The following is a 23,810-nucleotide window of genomic DNA, read 5'->3' on the forward strand; positions in this document are numbered from 1 at the left end:
ACATTCTGCTTATTCACTCAAAGTAACGGGCTTTGATGTTTACACACACCATCTGCCTATTTTCAAGATGAATTAAAAAATAAGATAAGCTTCCCAAGACTTTTTTTGCTGGTGAGCAATTCCATAGTAAGATAGAAAAAGAATTATTCAGCAATTATGATAACCTGTATAATATAATCTTCCCCTCCAAATTAAAAACGTTTAAAAAAATTTAATCCTATACAGAGAAGCCAAAGGGATTATTTTAAGGCAGGATTCATAACACTGAATCTAGACTAATAAGATATCTCACGATTTTAACGAATTGTGGCATTTTTATATTTGTTTGGAATTCAAAATGGTCAATTTCAAAATTTGGCATTGTCAAACTTTATGAGCTCTTTGAACATTTAACAAATTATTTCACCTATTTAAAAATATATTGGACATTCTATACACTTATTAGCATTGTCTAGAGAAGGTAGCCCATTTTTGGCTCATCGTTCTAAAACATAGTTATTTGCATGCAGTCAACACTGGTTTCTTTAAGAGCGTGCCCAGACTAAGGACCTCAGTAGAGTAGGGCAGAGGGTCACAGGAATGCCAGCTGCTGAACAGCCTCTGCCTATGGAGTTCGCTGTGGTTCATTTTACACTTCTGGTTAGTTTCCACACTGCCGTTTTCTTTCATAGAGAGTAGAGGTTGGCAGTACTTCCCTGTGACATCCACTTTCACACCCAAATTGGTCTTCATAGGCTCCCATTGTGTGCACTACAAAGCAACTTGCCTTGTTGGCAGCTCTAAGTGAGAACTACAAGTCTCTCTTTTCTTTACTGTTCTTTTCTGGCTCACAAGCAACCTCCCACCAAAAGCTGAATCTGTAGAAGAGACTACATCCAAGAGATAATACTATGAAAAAGTATGAAGAGAAGCCCAGGTGGCCACCTTGCAAATTTCCAATGTGGAAGCCTTCGACCTCTCTGCCCAAGAAACAGCTAAAGTCCTAGTGTAATGAGCTTTACAAACCCTAGGAGCCTCTTTACCTTAACTACATACGCCTCCCTAATACAATCCCTTAACCATCTAGCTAAGGAACTCTTAGAAGCCATTTGACCCCTCTTAAGACCCCCTAAGAGTACAAACAATCTTTCAGAAGATCTGAAATCTTTGATTCTTCTGAGACAAACCCTAAGTGTTCTTCTTACATCCAATTGAAGCAGCCATTGCTTTTTGTCATTGCTGGGGCTAAAGAAAAATGAGGGCCAAGAAACCTCCTGGTTTAGATAAATCTCAGATGCCACCTTTGGAAAATTTGAGGAACTGCCCGAAGAACAGCTTTATTCTGAAGGAGTATTAGAAGTGCCCCATAAATCAAACCCGAGTTCACTCCATAAGATAAGATCACCTAAAAGAAATACAGTAAGATCCCGTAACAGTGAAATAATGTCCTATCATTTTTCTGAAATGACCAAAAGAGAAAACCATCAAATCATGACCAAACAAAAGCAAATAAATATAATGACTAAATATCTTTTCTTTCTCAGAAAATATTTCTTGTGTCTCTACAAAATCTATTGCATTGTATTCAAATTCCTAAAAGCACTGCCAAGTTGGCCAAATCTACATTATAGTAGTAAACATCAAAGTAAAACATTTGGTTAATCATCTTTATATTTTCTCTATGTGATGTTAAGCACCTGGATATTTTTAAAACATCTTGACAATGAAAAAAAAAACCTTACTTTTCATCACATTGTTTTGGTTACATAGGCATACTAGGCGATTCCTTCCAAGATCTTTATTAGCAAAATATGTTCCAATCAAAACAAATACACCAAAAACCAAATGACTTGATCTTTTTTCTCCCCATCCTCTCCCACACAAGATTTCTAAGCAAGACATTAACTATCAGGATAACTTAAGATTCATTTGGTTTCTTTAATCATTCAAGAAATCTTTTCCTTCCTGATTTAAGAAACCAAGGCTTTTGATAAGAATTGATTAACGTGGCTACACTGAATAAACCATTTAAGATTTTTCTTGACAATTTCCCTCAAGATCATTCTTTTCAGGGATCCATTTACATTAAATTATGGCAGATTAAATCTTGGCTTTGTTACAAAAATATATGAATGAAGAACACATATATCACAAGAGGATGTTCTAATACTTAGACATTTCTTACAGCTGTCCTTCAAATTTCCTTCCACTTACTATGTTTGATAATCCACAAATGTGTTTCTATAGTACACTATTATTAATGTGATACTGAAGTTGCTTTTATCTGCCATGCTGCTTATATGATGACAAATTTGGGGTAAGACAGTATATTGTGGCATAACTATATATTTTCTCTGTTGATTTTATTCAATAATCATAACTATTGCTCTCAAATACACAGCACTGGCAAGTCTCAACATTGTTTGATCTCAATCCAGTGCAGTTGAACCAGCTTTTTCTTTTTCTCCTTTTTTCCTGAAATCAGTGTGTCAAATCTTTGCTTCAGTTCTTAGCTATTTAACTTTTATATCTTTAGAATACCTCTCTAACACAACTCTAGTTTTGAATTTATGCTGCCCTTAAGAGGAATAAAGTTCTCAGAATGAGTTAGTTATTTCTCAAGGGCCTGGCCTAGAACTAATACAAGATGAATCCAAATGGATAGGGGTCTAGATCCTTTGGAGTTCACTCTGTTTTTTGATCCACACCTCAGAAAGATCTGCTAGAGATGTGGATGAGAGATGCCAAATCTTAGCCAGGCATGATGGATGAGTACCAACACCAGTGTCAACTGCTTGTGGCACCAATAAATTTTTGTCAAAAATTGGGACATCATATTTCTCTATTCAGATCTCTCTTTGATCCAGTTAGTTCCATCTAGAAGACCCTCTAGGGCTCACATTACCTCCTAATAAATCGACTTTTTCATTCCATCTTTTAATTTTCATATTATCTGTCCTATGTTTTTATTATTTTCCCATTTGATTTTTTTGTCAGATTCAGAAATCTATATTACACTCATTTTTCTTCAAATTATATCCAAATTTGGAAAAAACAAATCTACATTATTTATTTTATAATTTAATAGTGCTGCTTAAACTTAACCTGAAACATAACCAGTAACCTATGCTTAATATAAAACAAACTCCAATCCTATAACTTTTCTCACATTATTTATCCAGGCTAGGTAAATAAAGAAATACAAAAGTAAATATATTAAACTACATGTAATTTTCACTAAGAAATCAGGTTTTGAAATTTGCAGATTGATTTTTAATCACTTGCTTCTCTCACTTTGTTTTGTAAATGCAGCCACTATTCAAATTTACTCTCCTTAAAATGATACATGGTATTATGTAAAAAAGAACTTTGTATAGTCCACTCTGATAGAGATGAAAATCTTTATAAATACAGATATTAAAACAGAGAACATGTCTTAACCATTATGCCTCTGAATTGTTAGAAACATTATTTGAACACACATGGCACAGTTTTCTTTAAAAGGATTTTGTTGAGACTAACTATAAACAACATATTGTATGTAACAACTCACATTTATTGTTTATGATATGCTAGACATTCTTTTAAATATTTTACATTCACTAAATCATTTAATTCTCACAACCCTACATAATATATTGGAATCTAAAGCACTTAATACTGAAAGAAAATAAAGAGAAAGTTAACTTAGTCTCACATCATCATTTTAAAGATGAGAAACTGGTCCTCTAAGGAAACAAAATATTTTGCTCAAGGTCATCAGGCTGCTAGTGGCAAAAGAGGAGCTACTAGATCATCCGGTCTCCTTGATATTTCCAAAGGCCAGGCTGTGTTTCTTTGAGTTAAAAAAAAAAAAATTGATCTTATTTTAACTAAAGACAATTATCCAAAATTGACTTATGATGCTTTTCAATTAAAACTATGGAATTTACAATGTATAAAGGATAAAAATGTAATTTCATGGTGTGCTTTATAGTTAATGTTTATTTAAAGAATTCTGTCCTGTATTTTTGTTTTTTTCAGGTAATGGTATAGATTTAATAGCAGGAAGCAAAAACAGAATTATAGATTTGCAGAAGAGCATACTACCTGAAGTATTCCTGGGTGTCTTGAGCCATAAAAACATTTCTTCAAACAATTCCTGAACATTTTGTTCCAAATTCAAAAAGGATTTTATGAGCTGTGATAAGAACTCGAGTTCATCTAAGGAGAGGAAAACATTTCTTCCTTTCTGTGGGCATTCAGGAGTAACTGTGAAAAGAGCAGATCAATACTATTGAACATGTTATGTATTTTCTCATTCAATATTAGAATAATCAATGATTCCTTAAATCATCAAAACTAACAAGATCCTTAATAATTAAACCAAGTTTGTTCTTTACTAAATACATATAAAATCTCCTGGGAGAGTCTTTTTCTGCCCCCCTCCCCCCACCCCCAGAAGCTGGAGATAAGTATTCTGTTTGATGCAAACATGACAATTAAATAATTATATTAAATCTCAGAGTTATTAATAGGAATGTGATTTGTCATTATAAAATCCCATCTTATACAATTCTGTTTTTTTAAGGTCTGGCATAATTTGAATCTAGTCACAACGAAATAGCAGACAAACCTAAACTGAGGGACTTTCTACAAAATAGCTGGTCTGTACTCTTCAAAAGTGTCATGTCAGGAAACACAAAGACTAGGAAATGTTCTAGTCAAAAGGAATCTAAAAAGACATGACAACTGAAATCCATACATGATCAGCATTTTATTTTATCTTATTATAAAGGACATTATTGGGTAATTTGATGAAATCTGAGTAAGATCTACAAACTAATGCTATTACTGCATGACTACTAATTTTCTGATTTAGACAACTATACTGTGGTTATGAAAGAGAATGCCCTTGTTCTTAAGAAATGCACACTGAAATACATAAGGGTAAATACTTGTGATTTATTCTCAGTTCAGAAAGAGAAATCGTTTTAAGTGGGAAAGAGAAGGCAAATTTGGAAATGTGGTAAAATATTAACTTTTGGGGAATCTGATATTTTTTAAAGTGTGAAATTAAAATAAAAATTTAAAAGAAAAAAAGACTAGATAAAGGATATAAGTCTTCAAGACCTTAAAAGTGTTGTTCCTACATCAATAAAAAGAAGCAAGTTAACTTATTGAATCTAGATTATATTATTCATGAAATCATAATTAAAAATAACTTTGGTCTAAATAATTATGATATCTATTGCTTTCCTAAGAACAATACAACTCAAAAGATTGATTTTTTCCCTCATAGTGACATTAATTCTTGTCACACTACCATTTTAATATGATTAAAAAAAAAAAAAACTTATACTCCTTAAGAGTATGGAGAAAAAGACTGACCTCACTAAATGGTACTTCTGACCAAATTTTCAAGGATTAAAAACAACAATCCTTCCTTTTTGATTGCCACTTCTTAAAACATGTATATAGGAAGTGTCTTGAGGCTTAATTACAAAATGGAAAATTTGTAAACTCTTAGAAAGTAAGCATTTAAAGTGCCTTTGGAGAGAAAATACTGAGTGCTACTTAGAAATGATAAAAGGTCTGGTGATTCCATGTGAGGAAAAGATTACCTTCATCACACGGATTTAGAAGGAAGTTTCCAGGAATGTAACAATTTTATGGGTTATCCACTTGCTTAACTGAAACTTTAAAATGTTGGTATCAAATCTGTAGCCATGTGATACAGTCTTTCATATGATATAGGACCAAAAGTTTCATGGTATCTTTGCAGATAGTATGAGAGAGACCAGTCAGCCAACTTAAACTGTGGAATTTAGTCCTGTTCTTAAAGAGTAAAAACATGCTTAAAAAAAAATCTTTAAGTATTTACAAAAGCTGTTTCACCTCTACATTGATGCTAACCCCACATATATTAAAGTCTATCTCTAAATAGCCCTACTCACATCTACTAGTCTCCCATAGGCATGCCAGAGAACACAGCGTGTACAATCATCATGTATAACTAAGGTTTTGCCATTAAAATCATGACCCAAAAATGAAAAGAAAGGAGAACAAATATATTATGATTCACTTAGCTGTTGCTTGATTCTCATTTGGCCTGTAGATGGAAGCTGATCTAACCTTTTAAATCATAAAGATGTTTTTTTTGGAACCAGATTGTTTATAAGGCAAATTTTCAAAAATTTTAAGAATTCTTCCTAATTCTTTAGTAGTTCAGCTGGAAATTAAACATAGGTTTTGTGTAGCTCAATTCTAAATTTGAAATATTGTGAATGTTTACAAAGTAAGCAAAAAAGCCACCCCCCCCAAATCTCTGAGAATTATGTGTGTATATATATATATATATATATATATATATATATATATATATATATATATATGACCTAACAGTGCTACTTGTTTAAAAATATGTAGGGTTGAAGGATTATACATGGAAAGGTCTTACCTTCATGACCTGGATTTAGAAGGATCTTGTACTCCAGAAATGTAACAATATTGAAAGGCAAATCTATTTCAATCCATGAATCGTTATAACTTAATAATGAAAGAGGATAGAGTAATATGTATGACCTAAATCTAATCATTTTGTCCCTGAAAAGCAATGATTATGATACAGGTCCATTAATTAGTAGTTCTTTTTTCCTATTACTATTAGCTTAGTGTTCTCCCAAGGTGCATCTTGAGGGTTAATTTATGGGTAAAATAATTTGTGATGAATTCATTTTGTGAAAGTCCAATTGAAGTAAAATAAAACATAAAGGATGAAATAGAATTTCCCAAACTTATTTCTTTTATTTTCCCGCACAGTATCTCACAGGACTTGTTTTAATCATCACACTTCAGCTCATGATTTCTTTCTGCCCAAGCATACCTATTTTTCTGTTCCTTAGACTTTTCACTGTTAATCACACTAGGAAAGGGTTTCCCCCAGCAGGAGTTCCCTTTACTTTTGCCTTCACTAAATTAATTTCCCTTTCCTTCTTCTTTCAAGATTAAATTCTTATCTGTATACAATCAATCCAGGAGTTTGCCTTCCCGTGTTAAGCCAATCTGGTCTTTACCTTTTTTTTTTTTTTTTTTTAAATCACTGTAGAACTGTCTTGCTTCAAGAAATTTTGGACATATCTGTTTACACACAGGCAAATATGTTTAGGTGGTTACCAATCATTGTTATAAAGAAAAAATCTAAGTTTCCACTTTAGAGCAAGACATTATTTAAATTCACCATCAACTAACAATGAATAAACTCATGTAAATAATAACTAGATAGCTGAGGTTTTTTCCTCTCTATATATTTTTAATAAAAATTTATTCTAAAATATAAAATTCTCTGCTATTTTATTATTCAGAGTATTTAGAACACAATTGAAACTTTCCTTCATAACAAGGTTATGATGAAAGTTACTTATCTTTTTGCTGCACTCAGGGACTAATGTCTGTCCCTCTGTTAAAGGGCATTTCTCAAAATGACAATCATTCAAAAAGGGTTCTGTGATCAAATAGGTTTGGGAATTACTACATACTAATGATTCTTTTAAGTGACTCACAGTGTAAATTAGTAAAATAAAGTCTATTCGCCTCTATAATAAAGTTAAAAAAATTAAAAACTTAATGTATCTCAAACTTTTTTGACCAATGAACGCTGGTTTACTGACATATCTATTAACTTCTAGAATTTCTCAAACTGCTTAGGGGACACTGCTCTGGATTACAGTCCCACTTGAGTATTTATAGCTGCTTTGTAGTGTTTCCCCCTATTGTTAGGCCTTTCACTGTGGGTTCTTGTTGCTGCCCTTTTCCACTTATACACCGTTGTTCCTAATAGAATCATGGTATTTTTCAGACTCCTTTGAAAAACTAGTGAAAGTCTTCTAAATCCTTGTAGACCCTCTTATTGAAAAAAATTCAAGTAGTCATAGTTTCAGGGCTAAACAGAACCACCTCAAGTCCATCCATGGTTGTCATAGGGCAGCATGGCCCAGGACTTCGTGTTTTATTAAAAATGCAAATCCCTAGGTCATCTCCAGATCCCTTTTAAGCAAGTGCCCCAGGTGAGTTTTCTGCATAGGAAAGTTTGAGACCACCGCCTGAGCGATCCATAAACTCTAGTTAAAAACCCTTGTGGATGAAAATCACTCTCTAGGCATCAGAAAATGGATTTTGGTCTTAGCAAGTCAACCAAAGAGGTGCTATTGTATAAAACATCAATAACTATTAAAAACAAAACAAAACAAAACAAAACCCTCTACTTTTTCCATGGTCAAGAAATTTATGATTTTTTCCATTTCTGGACGAAATATGGAATGCCTGTAGGGAATTTCTAAGATAAATTATTATTTATGTATACATTTGCCCTGGGCAAAGGTAGAACTGCTCCTAGAAAAAACACCTAAAGAATAGTTAGAGTTCTTTAGGCACACTCATCACAAATGTAAAATGATTTCCTTGAGTCCAAAGACTACGTCCAGTTTATTCATTATAGTATCTTAAGAACCCAGCACAAAGTAGACACTCAAAAATACTAGTTAAAAAAAATAAATGTATGAAATCCCTAGAAATATCTAACAAAGAAAGAAATATAAAACAAAGAAAGATTTCATACCTAATCCTAAGATGCATTCTTCAAAACAATAAATATTTAAACATGTAAGTCAATAAATAAATAAGTAGACAAATACAGTATTATATACACACTCTTTTTAGTATTTTGTTTGACAAAATAGATTTAAAAATTATTTCTAAAAAAGAAAATGTGTGCAAAAAGTTATAAAAATGATGATGTGGAAACTTGATAAAGTATATTGATACAACTGACTAAAACACAATTTTTTTGTGTTTAAAAATAAAATTATACGTTAGAAAAAAATTCCACCATTAAAAAATGCATATATTCATAGAACTGTTATCTTAAAAAAATTAGAGAATCTCTCTCTTCTCTCTCTCTGTCTCCTGTCTCCGCCTCTCTCTATATATATTTATACATACACACACACGTATAGATAGATCACTCATAAAAAATATATAATATTATAAATTTTATACTTAGAAGTGTTTTTCACCCAGTAACTACTAGTTAGAATATTAACTCCATTATCTTGTAGAAAAAATAGGGACACTGAAAATAAATCTAGAGGGACATTAAAGCTTCTCACATTTGATCTACAACAAAGCAGCTTTTGGAATAAATATCAAAGTCCAGCTAAATCAGACAGAACATAAAAATGTGGGTTGTGGCTGAAAGTACACATATTATTTTCCAAAACCATTAGCAACAGAATTCTTGTTAATAATAGCATTAAGATACATGAGAAAATGAGAAGCTAGAAAATCAGATAATCTGAAGCTGGTGGATCAGTATAATAGGATAAAAGGTGCACATTTTAGTTTTCCCAAGAAAAACGAACACTAGCCACCCTATTATTGACTGTAAATGGATCCATTTTCAGTGAGGAAGTATTCTTGATGCCACTAGACAAGTGATGTAAAAAAGAGGTGACACACAAAAGCTATTGAAAGTCTCATTATTCCAGATGAAATTCATGACATAATCCAAATGGAAGATATTTGTTCCAGTAAAGAGAACTTTTTAACAGTCTTACAATAAGAAGTCAGCAGAGACTGCTTAGGAACAAATAACAAGCTGTACTTTTCCTAGTACCCAAGTCACCTTCCGAGAGCAGGTGGGGCTTTGGAGCACACTGTTGTGTTCCAGTGGCCTGAAGGAGCCCTGTGCCTTCTTGAGCGCCCGCTTCCAAGGAGCCACAAAGCAGGGGAAGGAACAGAACGAAAACACTTAAGTCCCTTCTTTGTTACAGGAGCCTCGTCAGTAGATGGAAATCATGAAGGACATGCAGGTATTGCTTTTTTGTCACATACACTATGAAGAAATTGAAGCTGTTTTTCCCCCTTCCTATGGCATTATTTTTGTAACTTTTTGTTATTTTTCAAATTTATATGACTAGGAAAGCATTTGAGGTAAAGACAACGAATATTTCCACCTTAGTTTTACAAACTGAATTTATTATTTCTTATCTCTTTCAAGGAAGCTTCCGTATGAACTACCCAAAACAAACAGGGTAAAACTTTAAGATAAATTGAGTAAATGAATAGGCAAGTCAATGAATGATTAAAAGGAGGAAGTGAATAACTCTGAAGTTGAGTGAAAGTGCAACCAGACACGATGAATATATAGACATTTAGATACCCCACAGATAAGTGTCAGGACCCTTCTTCTATATGGTGAGAGGATGGAGAAGGAACTATAGGGAGAGCTGAGCCTCAAAAAGGTAAATGAATCTGAACGTGAATTCAGGAAATGTTTAACTCTTAGAAGCTGGAAGTTGGACTCTCCTTCTCTTTCGGTCTTTCCCTACTTTTGTTTCTTCCCCCATGTTTTATCATGGGGCATGCTGCTATTTCTAGCACCACTACCTGAAGCACAGGAAGTAGCACAATGGAGTAACTGACACATGGAATTATGAACCAGAGGGTCTGGGTTCAAATCCTGACACTGCTTCCTACTAGTTGTGTGACTTTTAGGAAGTTACGTAGTCTCTCTATGCCTCAATAGTGTATAAGTTTTAACTGAGTTAACATGTTAGAACAGTTCCTGAGAGGTAATAAGGGCTGTATAAATGTGTGATATTACCACCTCCTCTGGGAAGCCTGCCCTCATATCCTAGGCCAGCTTAGTTTCCTATTCTCCATGTTCCTCCATATTTTACCCTGCACATATCTTTATTTTAGCACTTACTATGTCATTTATAATCTTAGTTTGGGAGTTGTCTCCTGAGACTTTAATCTGAAAGGAAGAGATTTTTTTTCCCTCTTTACTGCATTCCCATTATCCATCATAGTGGATGATACATACTGGTGTCAGAGAACACCAACTGTTTTTAACTCATTTTGTTTGGGTTTTTTCCCTACCATAAGCAAGCTTCTTTAGTAAAATACTAATATTAAATGAGTTTAACATTAACTGTTATATGTCAATTTTAACAGGAAATACTTTGGGGAGTGAGAACCATAAACATTGTATCAAAGATCTTTCACTGTAAAATACTTTAAATATCACTATTATTTAATAGGTCCATCTCTAAGCTTGAATATTCATAAAATTGAATGGTAGCTCCACTCCAAGACCTTCCACTGATTCTTTGCTATGTCAACCCTTCAAAACACTGGTTTTATTTTCATGTGTGTGTGGTCATCATCTTTTTTAGGAGCTAATATAAGCTATGCACCTATGCTCATAGAAAGAATGGCATATGATTCCAGGAGGTTCCCCGATCCACTGAGGCCTTAGGGCCTCATTGATGACCTGGTTAAGGCCCCCTGCCTTGGTGTGCCTGACGTGATGAGAAGTCAGATGAGCAGGCCTCAGGGTCTTCCTCCCACTGAGGAGAAGTGTAGCTTCTAGCAATGTCTACTTCCCTTTGCAAGAAGAATGGGTTTGGTCCACCGTCTACTTCATAATCTCCTTATCACTCTTTCCATATGATAAAAGTTCTCAAAACATTTAGAGAGAGAACTCTCTGCCTACTAAGACACAGGCCCTGTGGTAAGGTGAGGGAATAAACTGAGGAATAACTAACTAATCCTCTACCTGCTCATGAATTTAGATAAACACACAGATTGGTGCCAAGTGGCTACTGCTTTGATAGTCAGACACGATGACTAAATCATTCTATTAGAATAGATTGAATTGCTATTATACATCATATCTGCATTTGCTATACCTTCTTTCTCTGACTGTTCCAGGCAAAGATAGTTGTTATGCTTAATTTTGCATCCATTGACAGGATTGGTAATCGTGGTCTAAAGACAGGTAGACCTAGGGAAAGAGGGCATCACCGTGTTTGCAATAAATCCTCACAACCCACGCAAAGCCCCCACATGACATGGAGATTTGCTGTTCCCTTTGGAAGGGCTCACATAGCAAATCTCTCCTTGCTTCACATACCACTGGCTGAAAAGGGTGGAGATAAAGTCATTTTGAAGCTATTCTTCTGGGTCAATGAGAAAAACTAAAAAGAAACTGCTTCTATTATTACCTTTTTATGATTCCCAGGCCAACACTGGCTCCACTGGATGTTACCTAAATGTACTGCTAAATGATAACAAAATTCTCCCACACTCCATTCCATCTTCTCTGGCAGAAGCTGTCAGTATTACATTAACAAGGGATCAGACTTCTCATTCATTTGCCAAGGGTATAATACTCCTGTCCCTCTCCTATTTTCTCTCTTTCTTATTTTGTTTTTCTGACTGAGAACATGAGAGAGAATATCTGACTCCTGATGCGGTCACTGTTATTTGAAGATGCTAATCAAAGAATGGCTTACATTTGAATTCAGCCAAAATTGAGAAATGTACCCAGGATAAATTTCTGAATATTTTCTCAGATGACTTTTGTTTTATGCTGGTATAACTCCCAGTTATAAACACATAGATATGCTGACCCTTTTAAAGAACTTCTTAATAAGAAGACATCTCTAGTGTAATGAAATGGGGTTTAAATTCTAAGTACTATATGCTAATGGCACATTATTAATGAAATATATTCCTATATCTCTTTCTCAGTCTCAAATTTTGCTAGAATTCAGTTAATTATAGCTCTTATCATAGATGTTACATTCTATTATCATGACCAAAAATTAACCTGTAGAAAAATCTTAAACTAAGTTAACAATTCATTTTTACTGTAGTCTAAGGTTGTATCTGAGAATTGATATTTCACTTTTCAAAAGAATACGCCATGATAGAGATGTTACATTATCAGCTTTTAATATAACATGTTAAAAATTAATTTTAAAAATTTAACACTGGCATAAAAATAATGCCATCATCAAAAAGATGGATTTAAGTTAAAACTAACCTGCTGAGTATGCTTCCTAATATATTTTCTAATTGAATCATAATCTTTCAAAAGAGACTGAACATTTTTCCTCTCTTATACTAAAAAATAAAGAGTAAGATTCTCTTTACACTTTTTTTATGAGGTAGGCAAATTATAATGCCTATGAAGGTATGTTAAAGTTAATATGAAAGGAGATAGATATGGTGATAATAGCAATATCTTGTACCCACCCAGAAAGCTGTACTCATGAACTCATTATTCTAACAGAGAGTAGCACAGGCCTTAGACTTAGGCAAGCCATTTGCCAGGTGTGACAGCACCTCACTGAGCAAATTTTATAGTTATTTTACCATTTTAGCTGTCTTCCTCACCTAAGTAATAGTTAATTCAGCCACAAAGGCAAAGTCATATTTCCTTCAAACTTCAAATAAGACTTTGGAGACCCTGGGAAAATATCATCTTTTATATTGTCTTCCCTCAAAAGGCCTATGAGCTACGAAAAAAATCTTTAAGTGGGTTTCACTTGTTAGATCAACAAAGATTTACCTTGTATGTATAATGCACTAGGCAACCATGTGACATACACCACTGGCGGTAACAGTTATGAGAGAGGTACAGAATAGCATCTGAAAGTAGGATGGGGGTGACTAGTCAGGGCCATGCTTCATACCAGTCACTATCAGCTCCTGCAGCCACTACTGTCTCTTCAGAGTAGATTTATCCCTCTTCAACTATTTAACTTCAGGCAAGAAAAAAGGCATTAGTTTCAATATATATTAAAAACTCAGAACTGAGAAAAGTCCACAGATAAAAAACTAATTGAGGACATGATCAGAAGTTGATTGTCAACCTATTTTGATATAAATGGTCAGTAATCGGCTCTGTTGTTCTGTTACAGTTTATTTCATGAAAATATTGCTTTTGATTGGAAAAAGTAAATTAAAAAATACATGAAAAATTAAACTGAACTTGGTTTTTCCTTGTGTATATAAATATTAGTTGTCTTTCATTTTTATATTATAATAAAAAATATTAAACTGTTCAATAAACACAAATATTTTAGAATTCAACTTGCATTGCATTGGGCCCAGTGTTGTTGGTACCTGGGTTGTGACAAATTAGAAAGGAAGATAAGAGTAAGCTAGAAAGACATCAAAAAGTCTACAAACAATAAATGCTGGAGAGAGTGTGGAGAAAACGGAACCCTCCCACACTGTTGGTGGGAGTGTAAATTGGTACAGCCACTACGGAGAATAGTATGGAGGTTCCTTTAAAAAAAAAAAAAATAGAGTTACCATATGATCCAGCAATCCCACTCCTGGGTGTATATCTGGAAAAGAGGAAAACTCTAGTATGAAAAGATAACGTGCACCCCAATGTTCACTGCAGCTCTATTTACAATAGCAAGACATGGAACTAACCTAAATGTCCATCAAAAGATGAATGGATAAAGAAGGAAGATGGGGTACATATATACAATGGAATATTACTCGGCCATAAAAAAGGATGATACAATGCCATTTGCAGCAACATGGATGCACTTAGAGCTTATCACACTAAGTGAAGTTAAGTCAGACAGAGAAAGACAAATATCATATAATATCACTTATATGTGGAATCTAAAAAAAATGATACAAATGAACTTATTTACAAAACAGAAATAGACTCACAGATGCAGAAAACAAACTTTTGGTTACCAAAGGGGAAGGGGGAAATAAGTTAGGAGTTTGGGATTAAAAGACACACACTACTAATAGATAAACAACAAGGACCTACTATATAGCACAGGGAACTATATTCAATATCTTGTAATAACCTATAATGGAAAAGAATCTGAAAAAGAATATATATACACACACATATATGTTCAGCTAGCTATACACATGTAGCTATGTATATATTACTGAATCACCTTGCTGTACACCTGGAACTAACATAACATTGTAAATCAACTATACTTCAATTTAAAAAAAAATAGTAGATGTAAAGGGAGAAAGAGGGAAAGGCAGTGAGAGATTAGTTGGGGGGACAGTCCCCTCTAACAGGGATTGGAGCTTTATAGTTTGTAGGATAAATCTGGCCCACAGCCTGTCTTGGTGTGCTCTGTGAGCTATGGTATAGTCTGGCTTTTCTCTTTGTAAATGGGTGGGAAAATTTTTTTAAAGGAGAATATTTCATGACGTATGAAAACTATATGAAATTCAAGTTTCGATGTGCACAAAGTGTCACTGGAAAACAGCCATGCGGATTCATTTGCATACTGTCTCTGGCTGCTCTGTGCCACAATGGCAGAGTTGAGTAGTAAAGACAGAGACTGTATGGCCTGTAAAGCCTAAAATACTAACTATCCCTTTATGGAACAGAAAACCTCTGCCATAGAAGAGAAGGAAGAATGTGAAAGAGAAACAGTCACAGGCAAGGTGACAAAGAAAGGGAGAAACAATGTTTAAAAAGGAGCGGCAAGATGAAATGGAGATAAGGGTAATCAACAGCTAGCATTTACGGAACACATAATATATGGTAAAAACCATACATACCTTATTTCTCATCTTCACCGAAACCATAAAGAGGAAAGACGCTCAGAGAAAGTAAGTTACTTATCCTTGAGAGACAAATGTGAAAGTACTCTTTAAGAAAAATAGCAATGACACTAAATTTCAGTTGAAAAACAAAGTACTATGGGAGTCAGGAGGTGATTTCTAGGAACAGCTTGACTCAGTAAGATCCATGTAAGAATAATATGGACAATTTTGGTCCACCAACAAGAGACAATGTAAACTTTACCAGCACTGAGAATCATCTTTTATGTGTATCTTTCTTTCAAACACCAAGTGCTATCAATGATAATAGAAAATAATTATATAATGCTTACTTTGTGCCAGATACTGTTGTAAGCATTCTTCCATACATTTATGCTAATCCTCTAAACTCTGTGAGGAAAGCACTAACATTAGCACTTGCCTTGAAAGTATGAAGAGGTTAAATAAACCGCTCAAGGTCACAAAGCTCATAAGCAGCTTTTTAAATGTGCTTGCTACATTAGGATCAAACTATAGCAGGCATCAGAATTACCTGGAGAGCTGTTAACACAGATTGCCAGGCTGCCGCCAAAGCTCCTGATTCAGTGAGTCTGGTGTGGAGCCAGAGAATTTATATTTTTAACATGCTCCAGGTGATGCTGCGGCTGCTGATTTAGAAACCACACTCTGAGAACCATTACTCTATCGCCTCTCTCACTCTCTCTCTCTCCCTTTTTTTTTTTTTTTTTTTTTTGTACTCCCACCTAGCCATCCTGTTTTCAATGTTTAAGGCTTTACTTCAGGATAAACTCTCATCAAAATTCACACTTAGATCTGAGAGAAAATAGTCCTCTAGGTAGTTTCCTTATATTTTCCTCGCATTCAGGTAATCTTACACATCACTGGACAAGTTCTATTTCTTAAACACTTCTCTCAAGTTACTTTTCTGCTCAAAAACGTTTAACAACAACCATGTATAACTTAAACATCAAAGACAAGTTTTCAAGACTCTGTATGTAACCTGCCCTTACGCTAGGTATCACACCATGCATTCAGTCATTCATTTATTTGACACCTTAGTTTTTGTCTGCCCAGCACCCTTTTCCCCCTTCTAGTAACGAGTTGATCCCTTGCCTGTTCAGAGGCCTTCTCTGAGACATTTTGAACAGAGGTACCAGGGAGTTGTTAGGATGTAAGCAAGAAGCTAGCTGCCAAGGATCACCTACTTTATGGAGTGGAGAAACTGTTCTGAGAATGAAGTCATCACATGGGGAGAAACCAAGACAACAAGTGATGAAATACAGCTTGAAAGCTAAGTTCCATTTGCTCAGGTCTCCAGAAATCCTCCAGTTTCTGTCCTTCCAGAGGTTTAATTGTTTAGCGCTTTCTTCTATCGTGTGAACTACCACATTCTTCTTTAATCAGTGCCCCGCCCCCCCCCCCCCGCTTTTTGCATATGAAGCAGAGAGGAGGAATGGAAGAACAATGGGAGAACACCCACAAGCTCAGAGTCCTGGCTAATGATTTCACCAGTAATCTATAGACTAGTTCCTATGTGTCAGTCACAGGTCTCTTCATGGCCTCCAACAAGTCACAGTACATCTCCACCACGTTGCTGTCTGAACTGCAAGGGAAGCTCCTTACCTTAACCTCTGCCTACACAAGGTCTACATACCCTTCAGGGCCAAACTCAAGTCCAAATAGTGTTTCTAGCTTGCTCTTTCTTACACTAAAATCTCCCTTCTCTGAATTTCTTATATACTTAAAGTTTTACACAAATTACTTGGTGATTAATTTGACATGATAAGATTTTTTTCCTCTTATATTGCTTTGTAGGTTAGTCTTTTTCATCTCCTAGATTTGAAGGTAATAGGCACAGAGTAAAGGGACAAAGTAGGTGATTAAATAGTTAATCCCAGTAAGGGCTCATAAGTAAAGGAAAAAGTATGCAAGAGCCCTGTAAGTCAATGATCACTCAAGAAAGCAGGTTTGCTTAGCCACAGAACCATGCAACAGAAGCATGAGACATGCCTCCAAACAATAAAACAATGGTGGACTGAGACTCACATCCTGACCAGTAAGGTAAGTTTATAATTCCTAGGACACGCTTCTCTGAGCACACTAATAACAAAAACATAGGGAAAGGTGCCATTACACTGAAACCTAAGATGATTTACCATACTTTAGTATATGTTACTGCCTTTTTGCTCATTTCCATTGTGCCATGACAATCCCAGTTTGACCAGGTAGGGACAAGAAAACTCCCCCACATGATGTGGAGGAGGAGCTGATGATGGAAGCATGACGTCTACTCAAGAATGAGGAAGACGCTGGTCTTCTCCTCTCCCCACTTTTCCTTTGATTATAAATCTGTACCCCGCTAAGTTCTTAGTGCGGCACTCCCTTGCCCACCCACTTGTATCTCTCACAAGGGTCCTATACTAATAGACTCTTCCCTTACCAGTCTCTCTGCCTCTCGCTGAATTCTTTCTGCATCGAGACAGAAGAACCTACGCTCTACTGAGTACCGAGATGTGTTCAGTTGATTTCAAAGGCACTTGAAGACACCAAGTATAATTTAGGCTTTAAATTGATTTCAAACTTCTGAAAAAAAATTACTTGGAGGAAAGTAGTTTTTCTCAAAACAAATATTATTGATAGTTTCAGAGTTGAGCTGGGGGTGTGGGTGGGTAGCAGAGAGCAGGACTGAGCTACAGAATAAGGCATCTTGTCAGAAATCTCTGGGTTAAGTGATGAGATGGGAGAAGTCAGGAGGACTGAGAAACAAGGCCCAGGTTTCTTTCTGTTGTGCCTTCCAGATAAATCCTCCATTCTGTATACATTCCCTACTTTGCATTACAGGAAAGCACCAGGAAGTGAACACTGTCTTCCTGCATCTCCAGATCCTGCCTACTGTGTAACCAACACACTTCCATTTCATCTTGTTCATCCTGGACAGAAGTCAAAAGCGACCCCCACCAGCTGGAATCACTTTCTCGGAACTCTGCAACTGCTTGTCTGCATAACTCCCAAGCAGCTTTTCATATATTCATATTTGATTTCTCAATATAGATGGGAAGTAAGGGTGTCATGCCTTTTGGAATTCTCATTAATCCTAGCACAATATTTCTTAAATAGTAGGGGCTCAGTTAATAAGTTGATTAGTTGGCTACTACAATATACCTCTAGATACTGATTTATTTCAAGAAAATGATTTGGTTAAAAAATATTCATTGAACTCCTATCGCATGTTAGGCAGTGGATTGGGTGCTGGGGAAAATAAATAATACTTGCCCTTGAGGTGCTTAGTATCCATATGGGGAGACAGACCCCTAATTAGATATTTTAATAGAATATGCTAAGAGCTTTGAGGAAGGCATATGGAGATGCCGTGGGAGCATGGATTAGGGGCTCTGGCCCAGAGAAAACTTCCTGGAAGAAATCACACGTGAGCCGTCATAAAGGATCAATGGGAATTACGCAAAGAAGGGGAGGAAGAGGGTAGGAGATGGGAGGCCACAGAGCCTGAGCAGGGGTTTCTGTCAGTTCAGTGTTACTAGAGAGTGAAAAATATGAGATAAAGAGAGTCATGAGATGAGGTTGAAGGAGGCAGGTGCCAGGTCAAGGAAGGCTTACTTTCTAATACTAAGTAGCTGGGGGTTTATTCCTGACAGTGATGAGGAGCCACTGAAGAGCTTTAAACAGGGGAGTGGCAAGTGCTTGGCAGACGTTTTAGAGGAAAATAAGAATAAGGGTAAGAAATCCAATTAAAAAGTGAAACAAAACTATTTTAACAGTCCAAATGAGAGATGATAAAGGTCTAAATTGTTCCTTGATGACAGAAATGGAGAGGGAGGGCTTCCCTGGTGGCGCAGTGGTTGAGAATCCGCCTGCGGATGCAGGAGACACGGGTTCGTGCCCTGGTCCGGGAAGATCCCACATGCCGCGGAGCAACTAAGCCCGTGAGCCATGGCCGCTGAGCCTGTGCGTCCGGAGCCTGTGCTCCGCAACGGGAGAGGCCACAGCAGTGAGAGGCCCGCATACCGCAAAAAAAAAAAAAAAAAAAAAAAAAAAAAAAAAAAAAAAAAGAAATGGAGAGGGAGAGATAGACTTGAAAATATTTAGGTAGTGAGGCAAAATATAGAATCTTGGTAATTCTTTTGATGGCGGGGAAGGGGGTAGAAGGGGAGAATGACGAGGAGTTCCGGTGTGTCCATGCTGTGTGTGGAGTGCCTGTGGCATATCCGAGGGACCTGATGAACAGACGTTAAGCTCTACAAGTACAGAGCTCTGGGGATCAGTGCTGGATCTAGATCAGGTAGTCATTCACACATACTAGTGACAGTCAGAGTCAAGATGATAAACAAAGGAGATATCCAGATATATCTATTATTTTAATTTAGTCTTATTTCATTACTATTGTTCATTCATTTCTAAACTGAAAAACGTTAGTATAGCCCTTCCAGATGTCATTATATGAAGCATATTTTTTTTTTTTTTTTTTTTTTTTTTTTTTTTTTTTTTTTTTTTTGGTATGCGGGCCTCTCACTGTTGTGGCCGCTCCCGTTGCGGAGCACAGGCTCCGGACGCTCAGGCCTAGCGGCCATGGCTCACGGGCTTAGTTGCTCCGCGGCATGTGGGATCTTCCCGGACCAGGGCACGAACCCGTGTCTCCTGCATCGGCAGGCGGATTCTCAACCACTGCGCCACCAGGGAAGCCCTATGAAGCATATTTTAAAGATAAAATGAAGTATTCAATGACAAATTGATTTAAAAATAACAAACATGCAGCCTTCTGTCATATATTGGTGTTTAGGAACACCATATTAACATACGATGGCAAGTCACTCTGTCAGATTATTGCTACATATGTTTTAAATCATGATAATAACAAAGCACTTAGTTTGTGCCAGACACTATGTATAATATCTATATTAATACTCAGACACTATGAGGTAGGTCTTGTTATTATCATCTCCATCTTAGAGATTAAATGACTGATAACTCACAAAAGATAAGCAACCTATCCAAGGCCAGCCACAGAGATGCCAAGTGGCAAAACTGGAGTGCAAAGCAAGTCTGGCTCCAAAGCTCCTAACAGCTATAAGGCATCGAGCATTAAGTGCCCTGCCCTCACCCCCAGGCCTTTTTTGTTTTTTTGCAGCAGTGAGAAGATAGCTGACAAGACAGCAATAGCCTTGATAATCCAGAAGGAGGCAGCCAAGCACAGGAATTTTAACACACACACAAAATCATAATTAATGAATTGATGTCTAAATGAAAACATGCATCAATCTAGGTGTTCACGCTTCTGAATTTGTGTAGTTAAAATCAACTGACTATAGGGAGGGTGGGAGGGAGGGTGACGCAAGAGGGAGGAGATATGGGAACATATGTATATGTATAACTGATTCACTTTGTTGTAAAGCAGAAACTAACACACCATTGTAAAACAGTTATACTCCAATAAAGATGTTAAAAAAAGAAAAAAAACAATCAGTTGACTATATTGGTTTTGGAGGGCAATGTGAATTTACACATCAAAATTTAAATTAGTTTATTATTTGGCCCAGGAATAACCCTTCTAGGAACAAAGCTTTCAAAGATATACACAGAAGCATACAAAGAAAAGAAACTGGGAGAAATCCTAACACCTGTCAACAGGAGCTAGTTAATTAAATAATTAAATAATCAAATAATCATACGATAGCTTGCAGCTTATAAAAAGAATAATGCATTTCATACATATTCATACAAAAGAGGTCCATGACATAGTAAAAAAAAAAATTTGCAGAGGAATTTGTAGAATGTACATACACAGTACAGGCAGGTGTGTAAGTGTAGAAGGGTACACACCGAGCTATTAACAGGGATCACTTTAAGATGGTAGGATTAAGGGTAGAGAGGGTGAAAGAGACCTAACACTTTTTACTTTATATACTTCAAATATGTACATACACATACATTACATGTGTATTTATGAAATAGTGGGCATGTACTGCTTTTGGAAGGAAAAAATTAAGACGTTTCTAAATCCAGTGAGTCAACAATCTAATAGGATTAAATTTAGCCACATGCAAATAAATTATGCTGCATCTATATAATGGAATATCATGGTGCTAACTGAAAAGAATGTCAGAACAGATTGCATTGACATTGGAGGAGATCATGAAATATTAATTGGAAAAAAGCACATTGCAGAATAGTAGGTCTAGTTTAATCTCATTAAAAAATACAAATTTGTATGTTAATTCTTATATGTGCACACAAAAAATTCTACAATATTCAACAAAGTATAAGAATGAGAGGTGATCCTGTGGAATCAGGATTTGGGGGAAGGAAATGAGTTCTTAAATTTCTCCTTAACATATATCTGAGGTTTTAATTTTTTTTAATAATGAAAATTTATTACTCTGAAAGATTACCTAAATAATAAAAACATTTTCATCTTATTTCCTATCTTAAATATTTGATATCACAAAATCTATAAATATGACCCAGAAAAAAAATTCAGATTCAAATGTTTATGAAATATATAATTTAGCATAGCTTTAACGTGTTTAAAGGCACACTAAAGACTGAGCAAAAAGTAAAAGTACTTTAATATATTTTCAAAATCTCAGTTTTTCTCTTTCTTCCCGTTCCCACAATGTAAATCTAGGCCAGAAATGCTCTGGTCTTCCTTTTGGCTATGGAGTCACCTCTCCTCTGCTCCTACCTCCCCTCTTATGAAGGCAGGAACTTAGCTTTCTTCTTTCACTGGGAAGGCCCCTCGTGAGACCCCACTGCCCTGTGATGGAGGATGCATGTTCTCACCTTGTTCTAAGCTTGTTAATGGGAGTCTCTCACCTCTGCTCCACCTCTTCCACAGCACCCACATGGCTTCTCCATTCTGTGACAAGCTCATTCCTTCTTCTAAGCTCTTGCTAATGCCGTAAGCATTCCTCTTCCCCTTCTTGGTTGTCTCTAGAGAAGACCAATTCAAGAACCTCTCTGATTTCTCCTAAGGGTTCTGTAGGAAAGCCCTGCCACTTGAGAAGCCAATATGGGTATCTTCCTAATGAGGAATAGTCCACTCTGCCTTTTGCAACCTTTGGCATCTTCCAGGGAGTTAGATATCTCAGAGCCAGACTTCCTCACCATTAGTCCAAAGTGGTAGGGCACTGCAAGGACATGCTGTGGAAGATGCCTGTGATTCTAGACTGCAAGGATTATGATCATCAAACATGTACCTAAAATTCAAAGGGACCTAAGGGAGAAAGAGTCTCAATTAGATCAGCTTATGAATCATTCTGCTTTTAACAAATGATACAAAAAGAGTATTATCAGAGACCTTAATATAACTTATATAAGGCATTTATTGATAAGATCATATTTCTCCCAAGTTTTTGGTTACAAGTAACAGAAAATAGGTAAATTTGAGCAATAAATGGGAATTTCCCACATGGCTAAGGGTCTTCCTGTGGTCCTCATCTCAAATGCGTAGAGGGACAATGGACAATAAGCCGGAGTGACAGTTGTAAAGTCCCTCTCTTTAATAATCATCTGAGTTTGCTTTCACTCATACCAAGCCAGAGGATAGGAAAGCAGACATTTACAGTTGTTTGGAGAGCCAAGATTCTCAGCTTGCCAAAGTGAGACTTATATGTTTGGAATTCACTTGGAGGCTAGAAGGCTCCAAAAGGCTTGTGATAAATTGGGGAAGCAGCTGTGCCCCTTTGTTTTTATCACAAAGTGGCATGAGTGATTCCAAAGTGATATTAGATGAGCAATCTTATTTTTGTGAGTGATTCAATATGGAGACCAGATTTTATCTTAGTGTGTATAAATTCTAACTATTGAAAAAACAAAAGCACAAAACTGTTCTTTCCCTGAGAAATCAAAAATTATATTAACAGAGGCTGCCTTTTTAGAATTCTCTTATATTTATTAAAACTCAAAGTTAACATTTAGAATTATGTCTATGTGATATCAAAAAGTTAATCTCAGTATTCAATCCTTTATCTCATGGAGATACTGAATTAAAATACCTTAAAAGCCAATTTTCAAGATCAAACCTAAGTTATGGCATAATAGCTAAGAACATAAAATATGTCAACTCTACCACATCATCAATAAAGATGAGATGCTTCAAACTGCTAACATAGATAACTTAGCAATTCTTGTTTGATGACTATGCAAGCTAATACCAAACTATTTTAAAATTAATATAAAGAAGGCCACATATCTTTTTTTCCCGAAGACTTATCTTACATAATAAACAAGGAAATAAAACTATAACTGAATAGAGACTTCAAGTTCTTAAAAGAAAACATCAAATTAACAATAAACATACTACCTGTAAGTAAATAATCATGTATAGGATAAATTCTAAAATAATAATTTTAAAAGTACAATATTCAAATTTTATTACAAGTTAAGATTTCAATACAGAAACTTTGCTATGGTGTTGAGTAACC

At 35.6% G+C, this 23,810-nt stretch overlaps 1 protein-coding gene across 9 annotated transcripts in view; it reads right to left on the reverse strand.

Moving 5' to 3' along the window:
• KIAA0825 (KIAA0825 ortholog) overlaps nucleotides 1-23,810 on the reverse strand; it is a 420,452-nt gene that overhangs the window by 292,044 nt on the left and 104,598 nt on the right. For 8 of the 9 annotated variants that reach the window (XM_067031329.1, XM_059061435.2, XM_067031331.1 and 5 more), the window contains one exon: nucleotides 4,069-4,230. In XM_067031329.1, coding sequence (XP_066887430.1) covers nucleotides 4,069-4,105 — 37 coding nt within the window. In that variant the 5' untranslated portion in view covers nucleotides 4,106-4,230. Of the gene's footprint in view, nucleotides 1-4,068; nucleotides 4,231-22,167; nucleotides 22,601-23,810 lie in introns of those variants that run through there. The other variant, XM_067031328.1, reaches the window with a different exon arrangement.

The sequence above is a fragment of the Kogia breviceps genome, chromosome 4 (assembly GCF_026419965.1).
Source record: "Kogia breviceps isolate mKogBre1 chromosome 4, mKogBre1 haplotype 1, whole genome shotgun sequence".
Taxonomy (NCBI): domain Eukaryota; kingdom Metazoa; phylum Chordata; class Mammalia; order Artiodactyla; family Physeteridae; genus Kogia; species Kogia breviceps.